The following is a 13,923-nucleotide window of genomic DNA, read 5'->3' as shown; positions in this document are numbered from 1 at the left end:
TACATCGAGCGCTCTCAAACTTCCCATCATTCTGATTATGGTAGTCATTTTGTAGTCACCCTCATCATGGCAAAGACACGGAGAAATGCGTAATGATGCAGCTTTCAAGTTGAAGGCGATTGATCTGGCTGTTGGAAAAGGAAATATAGCTGCTGCACGGGAGCTTGGTCTTAATGAGTCGATGATAAGACGTTGGAAACAGCAGCGTGAGGAATTGACTCAGTGCAAAAAGACAACTAAAGCTTACTGCTAATTTTTTATTTTTTGTTACAAGCCGTGTTTCGTTAAAGCCTATTTATTTTTGTTACAAGCCATGTTTCGTTAAAGCCTATTTATTTTTGTTACAAGCCGTGTTTCGTTAAAGCCTGTGTAAAGTTCATTTGTTTCAATGTACCGGTAGGCACCTGCGGCTTATATTCAGGTGCTCTTAATAGTCCGGAAATTACGGTATTCTGCAGCTTATATTACACTTACCTTTTTAAGTGTAACTCATAATTCAAGAGGTGCAGCTCTAATTCCAAATGTCACTTTTTCAAAAATATCTGTGCTGTCCATGCATTCAGCACATGCCCATTTGGCCAGCAACATTGCTCTGGCTACTAAGCAAAAACTAGTGACATAATACAATTACAATTACATTATATTTATTTATGCAATTCATCCTTTACAATTGTTCATGCACTGGTGCTTTTGTTCAGGAAAACAGCAAATCACTTCACCCGCGCACCTGGCTGGTTATATTATTCTCTTTTTAGTTTCTATTTTGCCAAAATAAGCTGTAACTGGACTTTATTAATTACTATAATTCTAGTACTAATCAAATCTACCAACAAAGTTGATCAAATGGATTACACTAATGTTTTTATTGTAAGGGAAACGAAAATAGTCTATAGGCCTACGTTTTCCCTAGGACTTTGTAGAATTATACAAAACATATCCTTGACATTACCTAAACAAATAACTATTGATATAATTGTTTTAAATGGATATATGTCTTCATGCAATTAATCCTTCATAGTAGTTTATGCACTATTTATCAAGTGGTGGTGCTTCTGTTTGCGCACCTTGGGGTTGATTTGCATCTGATGCATATGCTAAAGGTGCGCCCGGCAACGTTCTCTAGCGGGGACTTATAGGCTGAAAGGCCAGGAGGTTCTGGTGTTAAAAAGCACAGCTTTATGCATTGTTGACTATACCCTCTCACGCTAAAATGAAACATTGACAATATCGACACAAAGCCAGATATAGAACCAAAACAAGGGAGCGTCTCTCCTTGAAGTCTAAAATAGACCACGTTTAGAAATCAACTGACTGACATTGAACCTGACCTTCTGAACTAAAATAGACCTGAAGAGAAAGAAAGAGGTATCAATGGTGCCAAACAGAGCTTCTCCTGTCCCATGTGACATCCTGTGTTTAAAGAGGGATGGAGGAAGAGTGACTCACCTGAGAGAGAGAAACTGATGAGCCTTCTGTTGCCAAGACTCTGTGTGACCTCCTGGCTGACCACTGGCTTCAGCACCTGTGTGGAAAGAAACAGAGAGAAAGGGAGAAAAAGAGAAAGAGCAATGAGAGACAGACAGGAACAGGGAGGAAGGAAGCGACATTACAGTAGGGAGTGAGTTACATGCTGTACCCCCCCCTTACCTTCCCTCCCCCTCTCTTCTCCTCCTCCTCCTTATCTGTCCTGTCCTGTCTGGGAAGTGAGATCCAGTATTTCAGGGCCATTACAATGGACCTGGCTGAGGGCTGGGGGATCAATAGCCTTGCATTCATTAGGGCTCAATTGATCCGGTCTCCAGGAAGGAAGGGGAAGAGCAGGGAGAGGCCCCCAGGGAGAGGCCTTCTCAGAACAGGGAAAACTGTAGCTGTATCAGCCCTCCCATCCAGGGCTTTCTGATGGGGGAAACACCAACACCCAGAACCCATCAGCTGTCTCTGACATAGCGGAGAAAATTGTGTGTGTGTGTCAACACTGTATTTACTACACTAGAGATTCACAAATCTGTACCGTGCCCTCAAAACCCTTTTGATATCTCGGTGGGAAGTGACTTTGCCCACCATTTTCTAAATGTTTATTACACAACAAAAGCCTTAAATGCCAGATGACAGAAACAATTGGCAAGCGAACAAAATAACCTTAAGAGCAGGTGTTTGGACCAGTTGTAGACAAAGAAATGCAAATCCTTTGGTCCTGAACATAAAACTGAGGCCAACAACAAGGTCTATTCACAGATTATACTGTAACACAGAGAGATTAACATAATCTGACTGCCAGATTAATCAAATTACAGCTGAACCATAGATTGAGTCACAAAATGAATTGGCACTAGTTTCACAATAACAAGATTATAAAAACGTGAAGAAAAAAAAAGATATATCCTGAATTAAAAGATGGTTGAATCAAAGTTGTTTCCACATCATTTCAACCCCAAAAATAAATGTGATGAAGTTGAATCAATGTAGAAAGCTGATTGGATTTGCAAAAAGCAATCAACGTAAAGGCATTTACTATTTTTCTCACTTTGAACCTAAATCCAATGTCATTTCTTGTTGAATTCACGTTAGTTGACAACTCAACCAAATGTAATTAAAACTAAACAACTAAACGTTGATCTGATGTATGAGCCCAGTTGGAGGGTGAGACATGATTGATGAGGAGAGGCAGTAATCGATCGTCCTACTTCCTGCAAATAATGCATTTAGGTTGAGGAGGGGCCAAGTGGAGAAAACAAATACTTAGATAACTATCTGACCTGTAGGGGTTTTAATTTTTGCTCTTGAAAGATCCATTATTGTTTCTACCAAATGATGCATATATTTACAGGAATGTCTCAATATGGACTGTACCCATCAGTCTTCAAAGGTGAGTTAAAAAAAAAATGTTTAAGCACTCTGTCCCCACTATTTGACTTAGTAGGCGATGCTCTTACTCAAGATCAAGCTGTACTACATCTGCAGAGTGGATATGAATTAAATTAAAGGGCAAAAGCCATAAATAGACACCGAGCGGATCTGTCGGACAGCTCCCCCATATCACCTTCCTTGTTCTATCATCTTCCGAGACAAAAGAGGAAGTGAGACATCCCACTCCCTCAGTTTTTTCTGGTTCATATACAGTTAATGAACTAAGCAGACCAGACCCAGCTGCTAATGCATGGGTGCCTATGGGACAGCCACCCGTTAAGCAGACCGGAACTGACCATTTTTTTTCACTGGTAAACAGCCTGAGTGGGACATCTTCATTTGTCTACCATCTTTGTCATCTTCCAGTTCAGAGAACACAACCTCTAATTGAATCCAATGGTGGAGGAGTCATCACAATGAAAGACAGAGAGAGAGAGAGATGCTAGATTAGAGTCATCACATAGTGTACACAGACAGTGGGACAGAGAGCTTTGCTGACAAAAGGAGATTGCTACGGGAAGAAGTGTGTCAATAAAAGCCATGGGATGTGGTGGGGTAGGACCTAGTACACATGTGCATTAATATTAAAGATGGCACCGATAGAGATGGCAGCTTCGCTTCTAGTCCTTAGAAACTGTGCAGTATTTTCTTTTTTTATTTATTATTTCTTACATTGTTAGCCCAGAAAACCTTAAATGTTATTACATACAGCCGGGAAGAACTATTGGATATCAGAGAGACGCCAACTTACCAGCACAACCAGCATTACGACCAGGAATACGACTTTCCCAAAGCGGATCCTCTGTCTGCACCAAACAGGGCATTTGAACTGATTCCAGAGGCCGACCCAAAACAACTCCACCGGAGGAGAGGGTGCGGAAGCGGTCTTCTAGTGGGGCTTCGGATGCACGAACACCACCCACCGCTTCCGAGTATATTACTTGCTAATGTCCAGTCCCTAGTTAACAAAGTCGACGAAATCAGGGCAAGTTGCTTTCCAAAGCGATATCCGGGATTGTAACATACTCTGTTTCACGGAAACATGGCTAGCTTGGGACATGCTCTCGGAGTCAGTACAGCCAACGGGATTTTCAGTGCATCGCACCGACAGGATTAAACATCTCTCCGGTAAGAAGAAGGGCGGGGGTGTATGTTTCATGATTAACGACTCATGGTGTAATTGTAACAACATACAGGAACTCAAGTCTTTTTGTTTACCTGACTTAGAATTCCTCACAATCAAATGCCAACCGTATTATCTCCCAAGAGAACTCTCCTCGGTTATTGTCACAGCCGTGTATATCCCCCTGCAAGCAGATACCAAGACAGCAATCAAGGAACTTCACTGGACTTTATGCAAACTGGAAACCATATATCCTGAGGCTGCATTTATTGTAGCTGGGTATTTTAACAAAGCTAATTTGAGAACAAGGTGACCTAAATTCTATCAGCATATCGATTGCAGTACATGAGCGAGTAACACGCTCGACCATTGCAACTCTAACTTCCACGATGCATACAAGGCCCCCGCCCTCCTTTTGGCAAATCTGACCATGACTCCATCTTGTTGCTCTCCTCCTATAGGCAGAAACTAAAACAAGAAGCACACGTGCTTAGGTCTATCCAACGCTGGTCTGACCAATCGGATTCCACGCTTCAAGATTGCTTCAATCACGTGGACTGGGATATGTTCTGGGTAGCCTCAGAGAACAACATTGACGTATACGCTGACTCGGTGAGCGGGTTTATAAGAAAGTGTATAGGAGATGTTGTACCCACTGTGAATATTAAAACCTTCCCTAACAAGAAACCGTGGATTGATGGCAGCATTCGTGCAAAACTAAAAGCACGTACCACCGCATTTAATCATGGCAACTGGGAATATGGCCGAATACAAACAGTGTAGTTATTCCCTCCGTAAGGCAATCAAATAAGCAAAGTGTCAGTATAGAGACAAAGTGGAGTCGCAATTCAACGGCTCAAACACGCGACGGAAGAGGCAGGGTCTACAGAAAACCAGACCGTCGCAGACATCGACGTCTTGCTCCCAGACAAATTAAACAACTTCTTTGCACGCTTTGAGGACAATACACTGCCACCGATGCGACCCACTACCAAAGACTGTAGGCTCTCCTTCTCCGTGGCCGACGTGAGTAAAACATTTAAACGTGTTATCCCTCGCAAGGCTGCCGGCCCAGATGGCATCCCTAGTTGCGTCCTCAGAGCATGCGCAGACCAGCTGGCTGGTGTGTTTACGGACATATTCAATGAATCCCTATCCCAGTCTGCTGTCCCCACATGCTTCAAGATGGCCACCATTGTTCCTGTTCCCAAGAAAGCCAAGGTAACTCAACTAAATGACTAACTGAACTAAATGACTACTTCTGCCATCATGAAGTGCTTTGGGAGACGAGTCAAGGATCATATCACCTCCACCCTACCTGTCAACCTAGACCCACTTCAATTTGCTTACCGCCCCAATAGGTCCACAGACAATGCAATCGCCATCACACTGCCCACTGCCCTATCCTATCTGGACAAGAGGAATACCTATGTAAGAATGCTGTTCATTGACTACAGCTCAGTATTCAACACCATAGCACCCTCCAAACTCATCATTAAGCTTGTGTCCCTGGGTCTTGACCCCGCTCTGTGCAACTGGGTCCTGGACTTCCTGACGGGCCGCCCCCAGGTGTTGAAGGTAGGAAACAACATCTCCTCTCCACTGATCTCAGCCCCCTCCTGTACTCCCTGTTCACCCACAACTGTGTGGCCATGCATGCCTCCAACTCAATCATCAAGTTTGCAGACAGCACAACAGTGGTAGGCTTGATTACCAACAACGACGAGACAGCCTACAGGGAGGAGGAGAGGGCCCTCGGAGTGTGTTGTCAGGAAAACAACCTCTCACTCAATGTCAGCAAAACAAAAGAGATGATCATGGACTTCAGGAAACAGCAAAGGGAGCACCCCCTATCCACATCGACGGGACAGCAGTGGAGAAGGCGGAAAGTTTTAAGTTCCTCGGTGTACATATCACCGACAAACTGAAATGGTCCACACACACAGACAGTGTGGTGAAGAAGGCGCAACAGCGCCTCTTCAAACCCTCACTAACTTTTACAGGTGCACAATCGAGAGCATCTTGTCGGGCTGTATCACTGCCTGGTACGGTAACTGCATTGCCCACAACCGCAGGACTCTCCAATGGCTGGTGCGGTCTGCACAACGCATCACCGGGGGCAAACTACCTGCCTTCCAGGACACCTACAACACCTGATGTCACAGGAAGGCAAAAAAAATCAATAAGGACAATAACCACCCGAACCACTGCCTGTTCACCCCGCTTCCATCCAGAAGGCGAGGTCAGTGCAGGTGCATCAAAGCTGGGACCGAGAGACTGAAAAACAGCTACTATCTCAAAGCCATCAGATTGTTAAACAGCCATCACTAGCACAGAGAGGTGGCTGCCTGCCTACATACTTGATATCACTTTAATAAATGGAACACTAGTCACTTTAATAATGCCACTTTAAGAATGTTTACATATCTCGCATTACTTATCTCATATGTATATACTGTATACTGTATCCTACACTATTTATTCTATACTATCTATTGCATCTTAGCCGCTCTGTCACTGCTCATCCATATATTTTATATTTATATATTCTTATCCTATTCCTTTACTAGATTGAGTGTAATAGGTTATGTTGTGGAATTTGTTAGATATTAGGTTTTGTTGTGGAATTGTTAGATATTACCTGTTAGATACTGCTGCACTGTCGGCTCTAGAAGCATAAGCATTTCGCTACACTCGCAATAACATCTACTAACCATGTGTATGTGACCAATACAATTTCATTTGATATGTCCCTTTTCCACTGCAGGGTTTTACACCGGTGCTTTGTCTTTCCACCCCTGAGGCCCCCCAAAAAGCCTACGGCCATGGCCCAGGTGAACCTACTCTGACTTGAGGCCAGACTAGGGCCAGTGGGGTATTGATGGGAGTAACTGGTCAAGTCAGATTCAGAGAGGCAGCGTCAGATTCAAAGGCAGAGGGAGAGAGAGTGAGAAGAGGAGAGGGGGATTCTCCTCTGCAGTGCGGCTGCTCTGCTGACTGCTAAGGCTGGCGCCCCACTGAGTGAAAAGCTTACACAGCGGTCCTGTCAGCTCAGCGCATGGCACGGCTTAGACTAAAGAGTCAGGACACAGCGAGGACAGAGACGCATACATACATATACTTTATGCTGACATAGATGCGCGTGTGCACACGCGCACACGTGCACACACACACACACACACACACGTGCACACACACACACACACACACACACACACACACACACACACACACACACACACACACACACACACACACACGTGCACACACACACACACACACACACACACACACACACACACACACACACACACACACACACACACACACAGAGCATAAAGACACACTCACTCTGTCTCAGTTTCAAAGACACAGTTGCATCTCAAAACGAGATCCATGACATGGACAGAGCAGACAACCACCGCCAATCACACGACAGAGGGAGAACCAAGCTCCTCAGCCTGCCTCTCCTGAATGACGCGCTATACATACTACTGTACAGTAACTATTCAATGGAGGTAGACCTGAGCCAAACACTGTCATTTTTGTAAATAACTTCACCTCCTTTCTAATGTAATAGAGGGCTTTGAGAGTGTTGAAAGAGCGGGAGCAAAGAGGGCCCAGTTCATCTGGAGAAGTGAGGCAAAAGAGAGTCACACAGACGGTGATGGGCAGATTACACTGATGATAAATAAAGCTCTGCTCCCCCCCCACCCCCCAATTCACTGCAACAAATCTCCTCCCTGCAGATGCAGATGCCCACAACGGCGACCCAATATGTCTGGGACCTCCTGTGGGCTCTGGCATTTTACCAGTATGGGTACACTGATGGATGGGAAGAACTGGTTATAAGGTTTACATCCCAGCTCTGTGGATGTCAGCATACAATGTGTTGTTTAGTGTTATGGCTGTGGGTTTCTCAGTCAAGCCATTTGTAATCTAGTACACATTCTTGGAAGGAGAGTCCCTAGAGAGGAAACGCCAAGCCAGTAACACAGATAACACAGTGTGTATGCGTGTGCGCGTGTGTGTGTGTGTGTGATCTGAGATGAAACACAAGAGACGATAGGGACACTTCCACACTGATTCTCTGATTTGACAGGCTCCTTATCTCAGTACACAGCCACCTCTCCTACAGCCTGAGGTTAGTATGCAAGCGACAACACATGACAGTTAAAGTGAACACCACTTTGTACATTTTTGATACAGAAATACTATCGTTTAACTACTAGATTGACACCTGCTACTTAGACGACGCCTACGCTGAATATAAATGATTTAATACACTGAGCGACAACTGTCTTCAAACTTCAAGCGTTATGCCCTTTGGCAGAATAGAGCAGAACACTACCGGGAGTTAACAAAACAGATACTGCCACACACAGGAAGAGAGAGAGTGGGGAAGGCGAGAGACAGAAAGAGAGAGAGAGAGAGCGAGAGAGAGAGAGAGAAAGAGAAAGAGAAGGAGAGAGAAAGTGAGAGGTCGAGGGTGAGAGTGAGAGGCAGAGAAAGTGAGAGGTAAAGAGTGAGAGTGAGCGGTAGAGAAATAGAGGACAAGATAGTACAAGAAGCAGAGAGAAATGAACTGGCCATCTATTACCCAGGCCAGCCAGGTGAGTAGAGTCCTCCTCCTCCTCCTCTCAGTGCGTCTCGGAAACACCATCAGTCACGGCTGTTGGCTGTCTCTCCATGAATCACACACCACACACACAAACACACACAAACACACTTCGCCTCATCGGTCCAAAGCGGCCGAGCATGTCCACTCCGTCATCTATCTTCCTGACAGGCTTCAGTACTGTAGTGAAGCACTGAAGCTAGGGCCCCCTTCCTCTGCCCATGTCCGTTTGATGTGTACTCTAGCTCAACCACTTCAGCCTTCTCTCTTCTCTGACAAGGTGAGGTTATTTTAAACCAGGAATAAAGTAGTCAGATCAGGTTTAGAGGTGATCAGCAATTCTGGTGGCCACGCCAGCACAACGGCAGCTAGCCGCGGTAACACTATAGCTAGCCTAGGTCAAACACTGCACTACCAGCCAGGACCAACGTTCAATGTTGAATGAAGAAGTATGCAACGACAGGTCTATGGGCTTATGTAATCAAAGCAAAAGGACAGGAGATGGTAGAAGCCAACGAAGTCAAAGTGACTCACACAATGACTGGCCAACACACACAACACAACACTGTGTTGACTTTAATGCAGGGAAACTTAAATCAGTTTCACCGAATTTCTATCAGCATGTTAAATGTGCAACCAGAGCTAGACCACCTTTACTCCACACACAGAGACGCGAACAAAGCTTTACCTCGCCCTCCATTTGGCAAATCTGACCCTAACTCTATCCTCCTGATTCCTGCTTACAAGAAAAAAACTTAAGCAGGAAGCACCAGTGATTCGGTCTATAAAAAAGTGGTCAGATGAAGCAGATGCTAAACTACAGGACTGTTTTGTTAGCACAGACTGGAATATGTTCCAGGATTCTTCAGATGTCATTGAGGAGTACACCACATCAGTCACTGGCTTTATCAATAAATGAATCGAGGACGTCGTCCCCACAGTGACTGTACGTACATACCCCAACCAGAAGCTACGGATTACAGGCAACATTCGCACCGAGCTAAAGGGCAGGAGCAGGACTCTAACCCGGAAGCTTATAATAAATCACACTATGCCCTCCAACGAACCAACAAACAGGCAAAGCGGCAATACAAGACTAAGGTCGAGTCATACTACATCGGCTCCGACGCTCGTCGGATGTGGCAGGGCTTGCTAACTATTACAGACTACAAAGGGAAGCACAACCAAGAGCTGCCCAGTGACACGAGCCTACTAGACGAGCTAAATAACTTCTATGCTCGCTTCGAGGCAAGTAACACTGAAACATGCATGAGAGCATCAGCTGGTCCGGAAGACTGTGTGATCACGCTCTCCGCAGCCGATGTAAGACCTTTAAACAGGTCAACATTCACAAGGCCGCAAGGCCAGACGGATTACCAGGATGTGTACTCCAAGCATGCGCTGACCAACTGGCAAGTGTCTTCACTGATATTTTCAACCTCTGAGTCTGTAATACCAACATGTTTCAAGCAGACCACCATAGTCCCTGTGCCCAGAACACTAAGGTAACCTGCCTAAATGACTACCGACTTGTAGCACTCACGTCTGTAGCCATGAAGTGCTTTGAAAGGCTGGTCATGGCCAACATCAACACCATTATCCCAGAAACCCTAGACCCACTCCAATTTGCATTCCGCCCCAACAGATCCACAGATGATGCAATCTCTATTGCACTTCACACTGCCCTTTCCGACCTGGACAAAAGGAACACCTATGTCAGAATGCTATTCATTGACTACAGCTCAGCGTTCAACACCATAGTGCCCTCACAGCTTATCAATAAGCTAAGGACCCTGGGACAAAACACCTCCCTCTGCAACTGGATTCTAGACTTCCTGATGGGCCTTCCCTGATGGTAAGGGTAGGTAACAACACATCCGCCACGCTGATCCGAAACACGGGGGCCCCTTAGGGGTGCGTGCTCAGTCCCCTGTTGTACTTCCTGTTCACTCATGACTGCATGGCCAGGCACAACTCCAACACCATCATTAAGTCTGCTGATGACACAACAGTGGTAGGCCTGATCACCGACAACGATGAGACAGCCTATAGGGAGGAGGTCAGAGACCTGATCGTGTGGTGCAAGGACAACAACCTCTCCCTCAACATGATCAAGACAGAGGAGATGATTGTGGTCTACAGGAAAAAGAGGACTGAGGATGCCCCCATTCTCATCGACGGGGCTGCAGTGGAGCAGGTTGAGAGCTTCAAGTTGCTTGGCGTCCACATCACCAACAAACTAACATAGTCCAAGCACACCAAGACAGTCATGAAGAGGGCACGAAAAAACCTATTCCCCAGGAGACTGAAAAGATTTGGCATGGGTCCTCAGATCCTCAAAAGGTTTTACAGCTGCACCATCGAGAGCATCCTGATGGGTTGCATCACTGCCTGGTATGGCAACTTCTCGGCCTCCGACCGCAAGTCACTACAGAGGGTAGTGCGTACAGCCCAGTACATCACCGGGGCCAAGCTTCCTGCCATCCAGGACCTCTATTTATTAGATTTTTTTAAATTTTAAATTTCACCTTTATTTAACCAGGTAGGTAAGTTGAGAACAAGTTCTCATTTACAATTGTGACCTGGCCAAGATAAAGCAAAGCAGTTCGACACATACAACACAGAGTTACACATGGAGTAAAACAAACATATAGTCAAAAATACAGTAGAAAAATAAGTCTATATACAATGTGAGCAAATGAGGTGAGATAAGGGAGGTAAAGTAAAAAAAAGGCCATGGTGGTAAAGTAAATACAATATAGCAAGTAAAACACTGGAATGGTAGATATGTAGTGGAAGGAAGTGCAAAGTAGAAATATAAATAATGGGGTGCAAAGGAGCAAAATAAATAAATAAATAAATACAGTAGGGGAAGAGGTAGTTATTTAGGCTAAATTATAGATGGGCTATGTACAGGTGCAGTGATCTGTGAGCTGCTCTGACAGCTGGTGCTTAAAGCTAGTGAGGGAGATAAGTGTTTCCAGTTTCAGAGATTTTTCTAGTTCGTTCCAGTCATTGGCAGCAGAGAACTGGAAGGAGAGACGGCCAAAGGAGGAATTGGCTTTGGGGGTGACCAGAGAGATATACCTGCTGGAGCGCGTGCTACAGGTGGGTGCTGCTATGGTGACCAGTGAGCTGAGATAAGGGGGGACTTTACCTAGCAGGGTCTTGTAGATGACCTGGAGCCAGTGGGTTTGGCGACGAGTATGAAGCGAGGGCCAGCCAACGAGTGCGTACAGGTCGCAGTGGTGGGTAGTATATGGGGCTTTGGTGACAAAACGGATGGCACTGTGATAGACTGCATCCAGTTTATTGAGTAGGGTATTGGAGGTTATTTTGTAAATGACATCGCCGAAGTCGAGGATCGGTAGGATGGTCAGTTTTACGAGGGTATGTTTGGCAGCATGAGTGAAGGATGCTTTGTTGCGAAATAGGAAGCCAATTCTAGATTTAACTTTGGATTGGAGATGTTTGATGTGTGTCTGGAAGGAGAGTTTACAGTCTAACCAGACACCTAGGTATTTGTAGTTGTCCACATATTCTAAGTCAGAACCATCCAGAGTAGTGATGCTGGACGGGCGGGCAGGTGCGGGCAGCGATCGGTTGAAGAGCATGCATTTAGTTTTACTTGTATTTAAGAGCAGTTGGAGGCCATGGAAGGTGAGTTGTATGGCATTGAAGCTCGTCTGGAGGGTTGTTGACACAGTGTCCAAAGAAGGGCCAGAAGTATACAGAATGGTATCGTCTGGATAGAGGTGGATCAGAGACTCACCAGCAGCAAGAGCGACATCATTGATGTATACAGAGAAAAGAGTTGGCCCAAGAATTGAACCCTGTGGCACCCCCATAGAGACTGCCAGAGGTCCGGACAACAGGCCATTCGATTTGGCACATTGAACTCTATCAGAGAAGTAGTTGGTGAACCAGGTGAGGCAATCATTTGAGAAACTAAGGCTATTGAGTCTGCCGATGAGGATGTGGTGATTGACAGAGTCGAAAGCCTTGGCCAGGTCAATGAATACGGCAGCACAGTATTGTTTCTTATCGAAGGCAGTTACGATATCGTTTAGGACCTTGAGCGTGGCTGAGGTGCACCCATGACCAGCTCTGAAACCAGATTGCGGTGGGGTGGGATTCGAAATGGTCGGTAATCTGTTTGTTGACTTGGCTTTCGAAGACCTTAGAAAGGCAGGGTAGGATAGATATAGGTCTGTAGCAGTTTGGGTCAAGAGTGTCCCCCCTTTTGAAGAGGGGGATGACCGCAGCTGCTTTCCAATCTTTGGGAATCTCAGACGACACGAAAGAGAGGTTGAACAGACTAGTAATAGGGGTTGCAACAATTTCGGCAGATAATTTTAGAAAGAAAGGGTCCAGATTGTCTAGCCCGGCTGATTTGTAGGGGTCCAGATTTTGCAGCTCTTTCAGAACATCAGCTGACTGGATTTGGGAGAAGGAGAAATGGGGAAGGCTTGGGCGAATAGCTGTGGGGGGTGCAGTGCTGTTGACCGCGGTAGGGGTAGCCAGGTGGAAAGCATGGCTAGCCGTAGAAAAATGCTTATTGAAATTCTCAATTCTAGTGGATTTATCGGTGGTGACAGATTTTACTATCCTCAGTGCAGTGGGCAGCTGGGAGGAGGTGTTCTTATTCTCCATGGACTTTACAGTGTCCCAGATCTTTTTTGAGTTTGTGTTGCAGGAAGCAAATTTCTGATTGAAAAAGCTAGCCTTGACTTTTCTAACTGCCTGTGTGTATTGGTTTCTAACTTCCCTGAAAAGTTGCATATCACGGGGGCTGTTCGATGCTAATGCAGAGCGCCACAGGATGTTTTTGTGTTGGTTAAGGGCAGTCAGGTCTGGAGAGAACCAAGGGCTATATCTGTTCCTGGTTCTAAATGTCTTGAATGGGGCATGCTTATTTAAGATGGTGAGGATGGCATTTAAAAAAAAATAACCAGGCATCCTCTACTGACGGGATGAGATCAATATCCTTACAGGATACCCGGGCCAGGCCGATTAGAAAGGCTTGCTCGGAAGTGTTTCAGAGAGCGTTTGACAGTGATGAGTGGGGGTCGTTTGACCGCTGACCCATTACGGATGCAGGCAATGAGGCAGTGATCGCTGAGATCTTGGTTGAAAACAGCAGAGGTTAATTTAGAGGGCAAGTTGGTTAGGAGGATATCTATGAGGGTGGCCGTGTTTACGGCTTTGGGGTGGTACCTGGTAGGTCCATTGATAATTTGTGTGAGATTGAGGGCATCAAGCTTAGATTGTAGGA

At 45.5% G+C, this 13,923-nt stretch overlaps 1 protein-coding gene across 2 annotated transcripts in view; it reads right to left on the bottom strand.

Moving 5' to 3' along the window:
- hecw1a (HECT, C2 and WW domain containing E3 ubiquitin protein ligase 1a) overlaps positions 1-13,923 on the bottom strand; it is an 83,672-nt gene that overhangs the window by 52,803 nt on the left and 16,946 nt on the right. For both annotated transcript variants that reach the window (XM_045710956.2, XM_045710958.2), the window contains exon 6: positions 1,447-1,522. In XM_045710956.2, the coding sequence (XP_045566912.1) occupies positions 1,447-1,522 (76 nt within the window). The remainder of the gene's footprint in view (positions 1-1,446; positions 1,523-13,923) is intronic.

This window comes from Salmo salar, chromosome 29, assembly GCF_965601325.2.
Source record: "Salmo salar chromosome 29, fSalSal1, whole genome shotgun sequence".
Classification (NCBI taxonomy): Eukaryota; Metazoa; Chordata; class Actinopteri; order Salmoniformes; family Salmonidae; genus Salmo; species Salmo salar.
The sequence above is the reverse complement of the archived record's forward strand: the minus strand, read 5'-3'. Positions and strand labels throughout refer to the sequence as shown.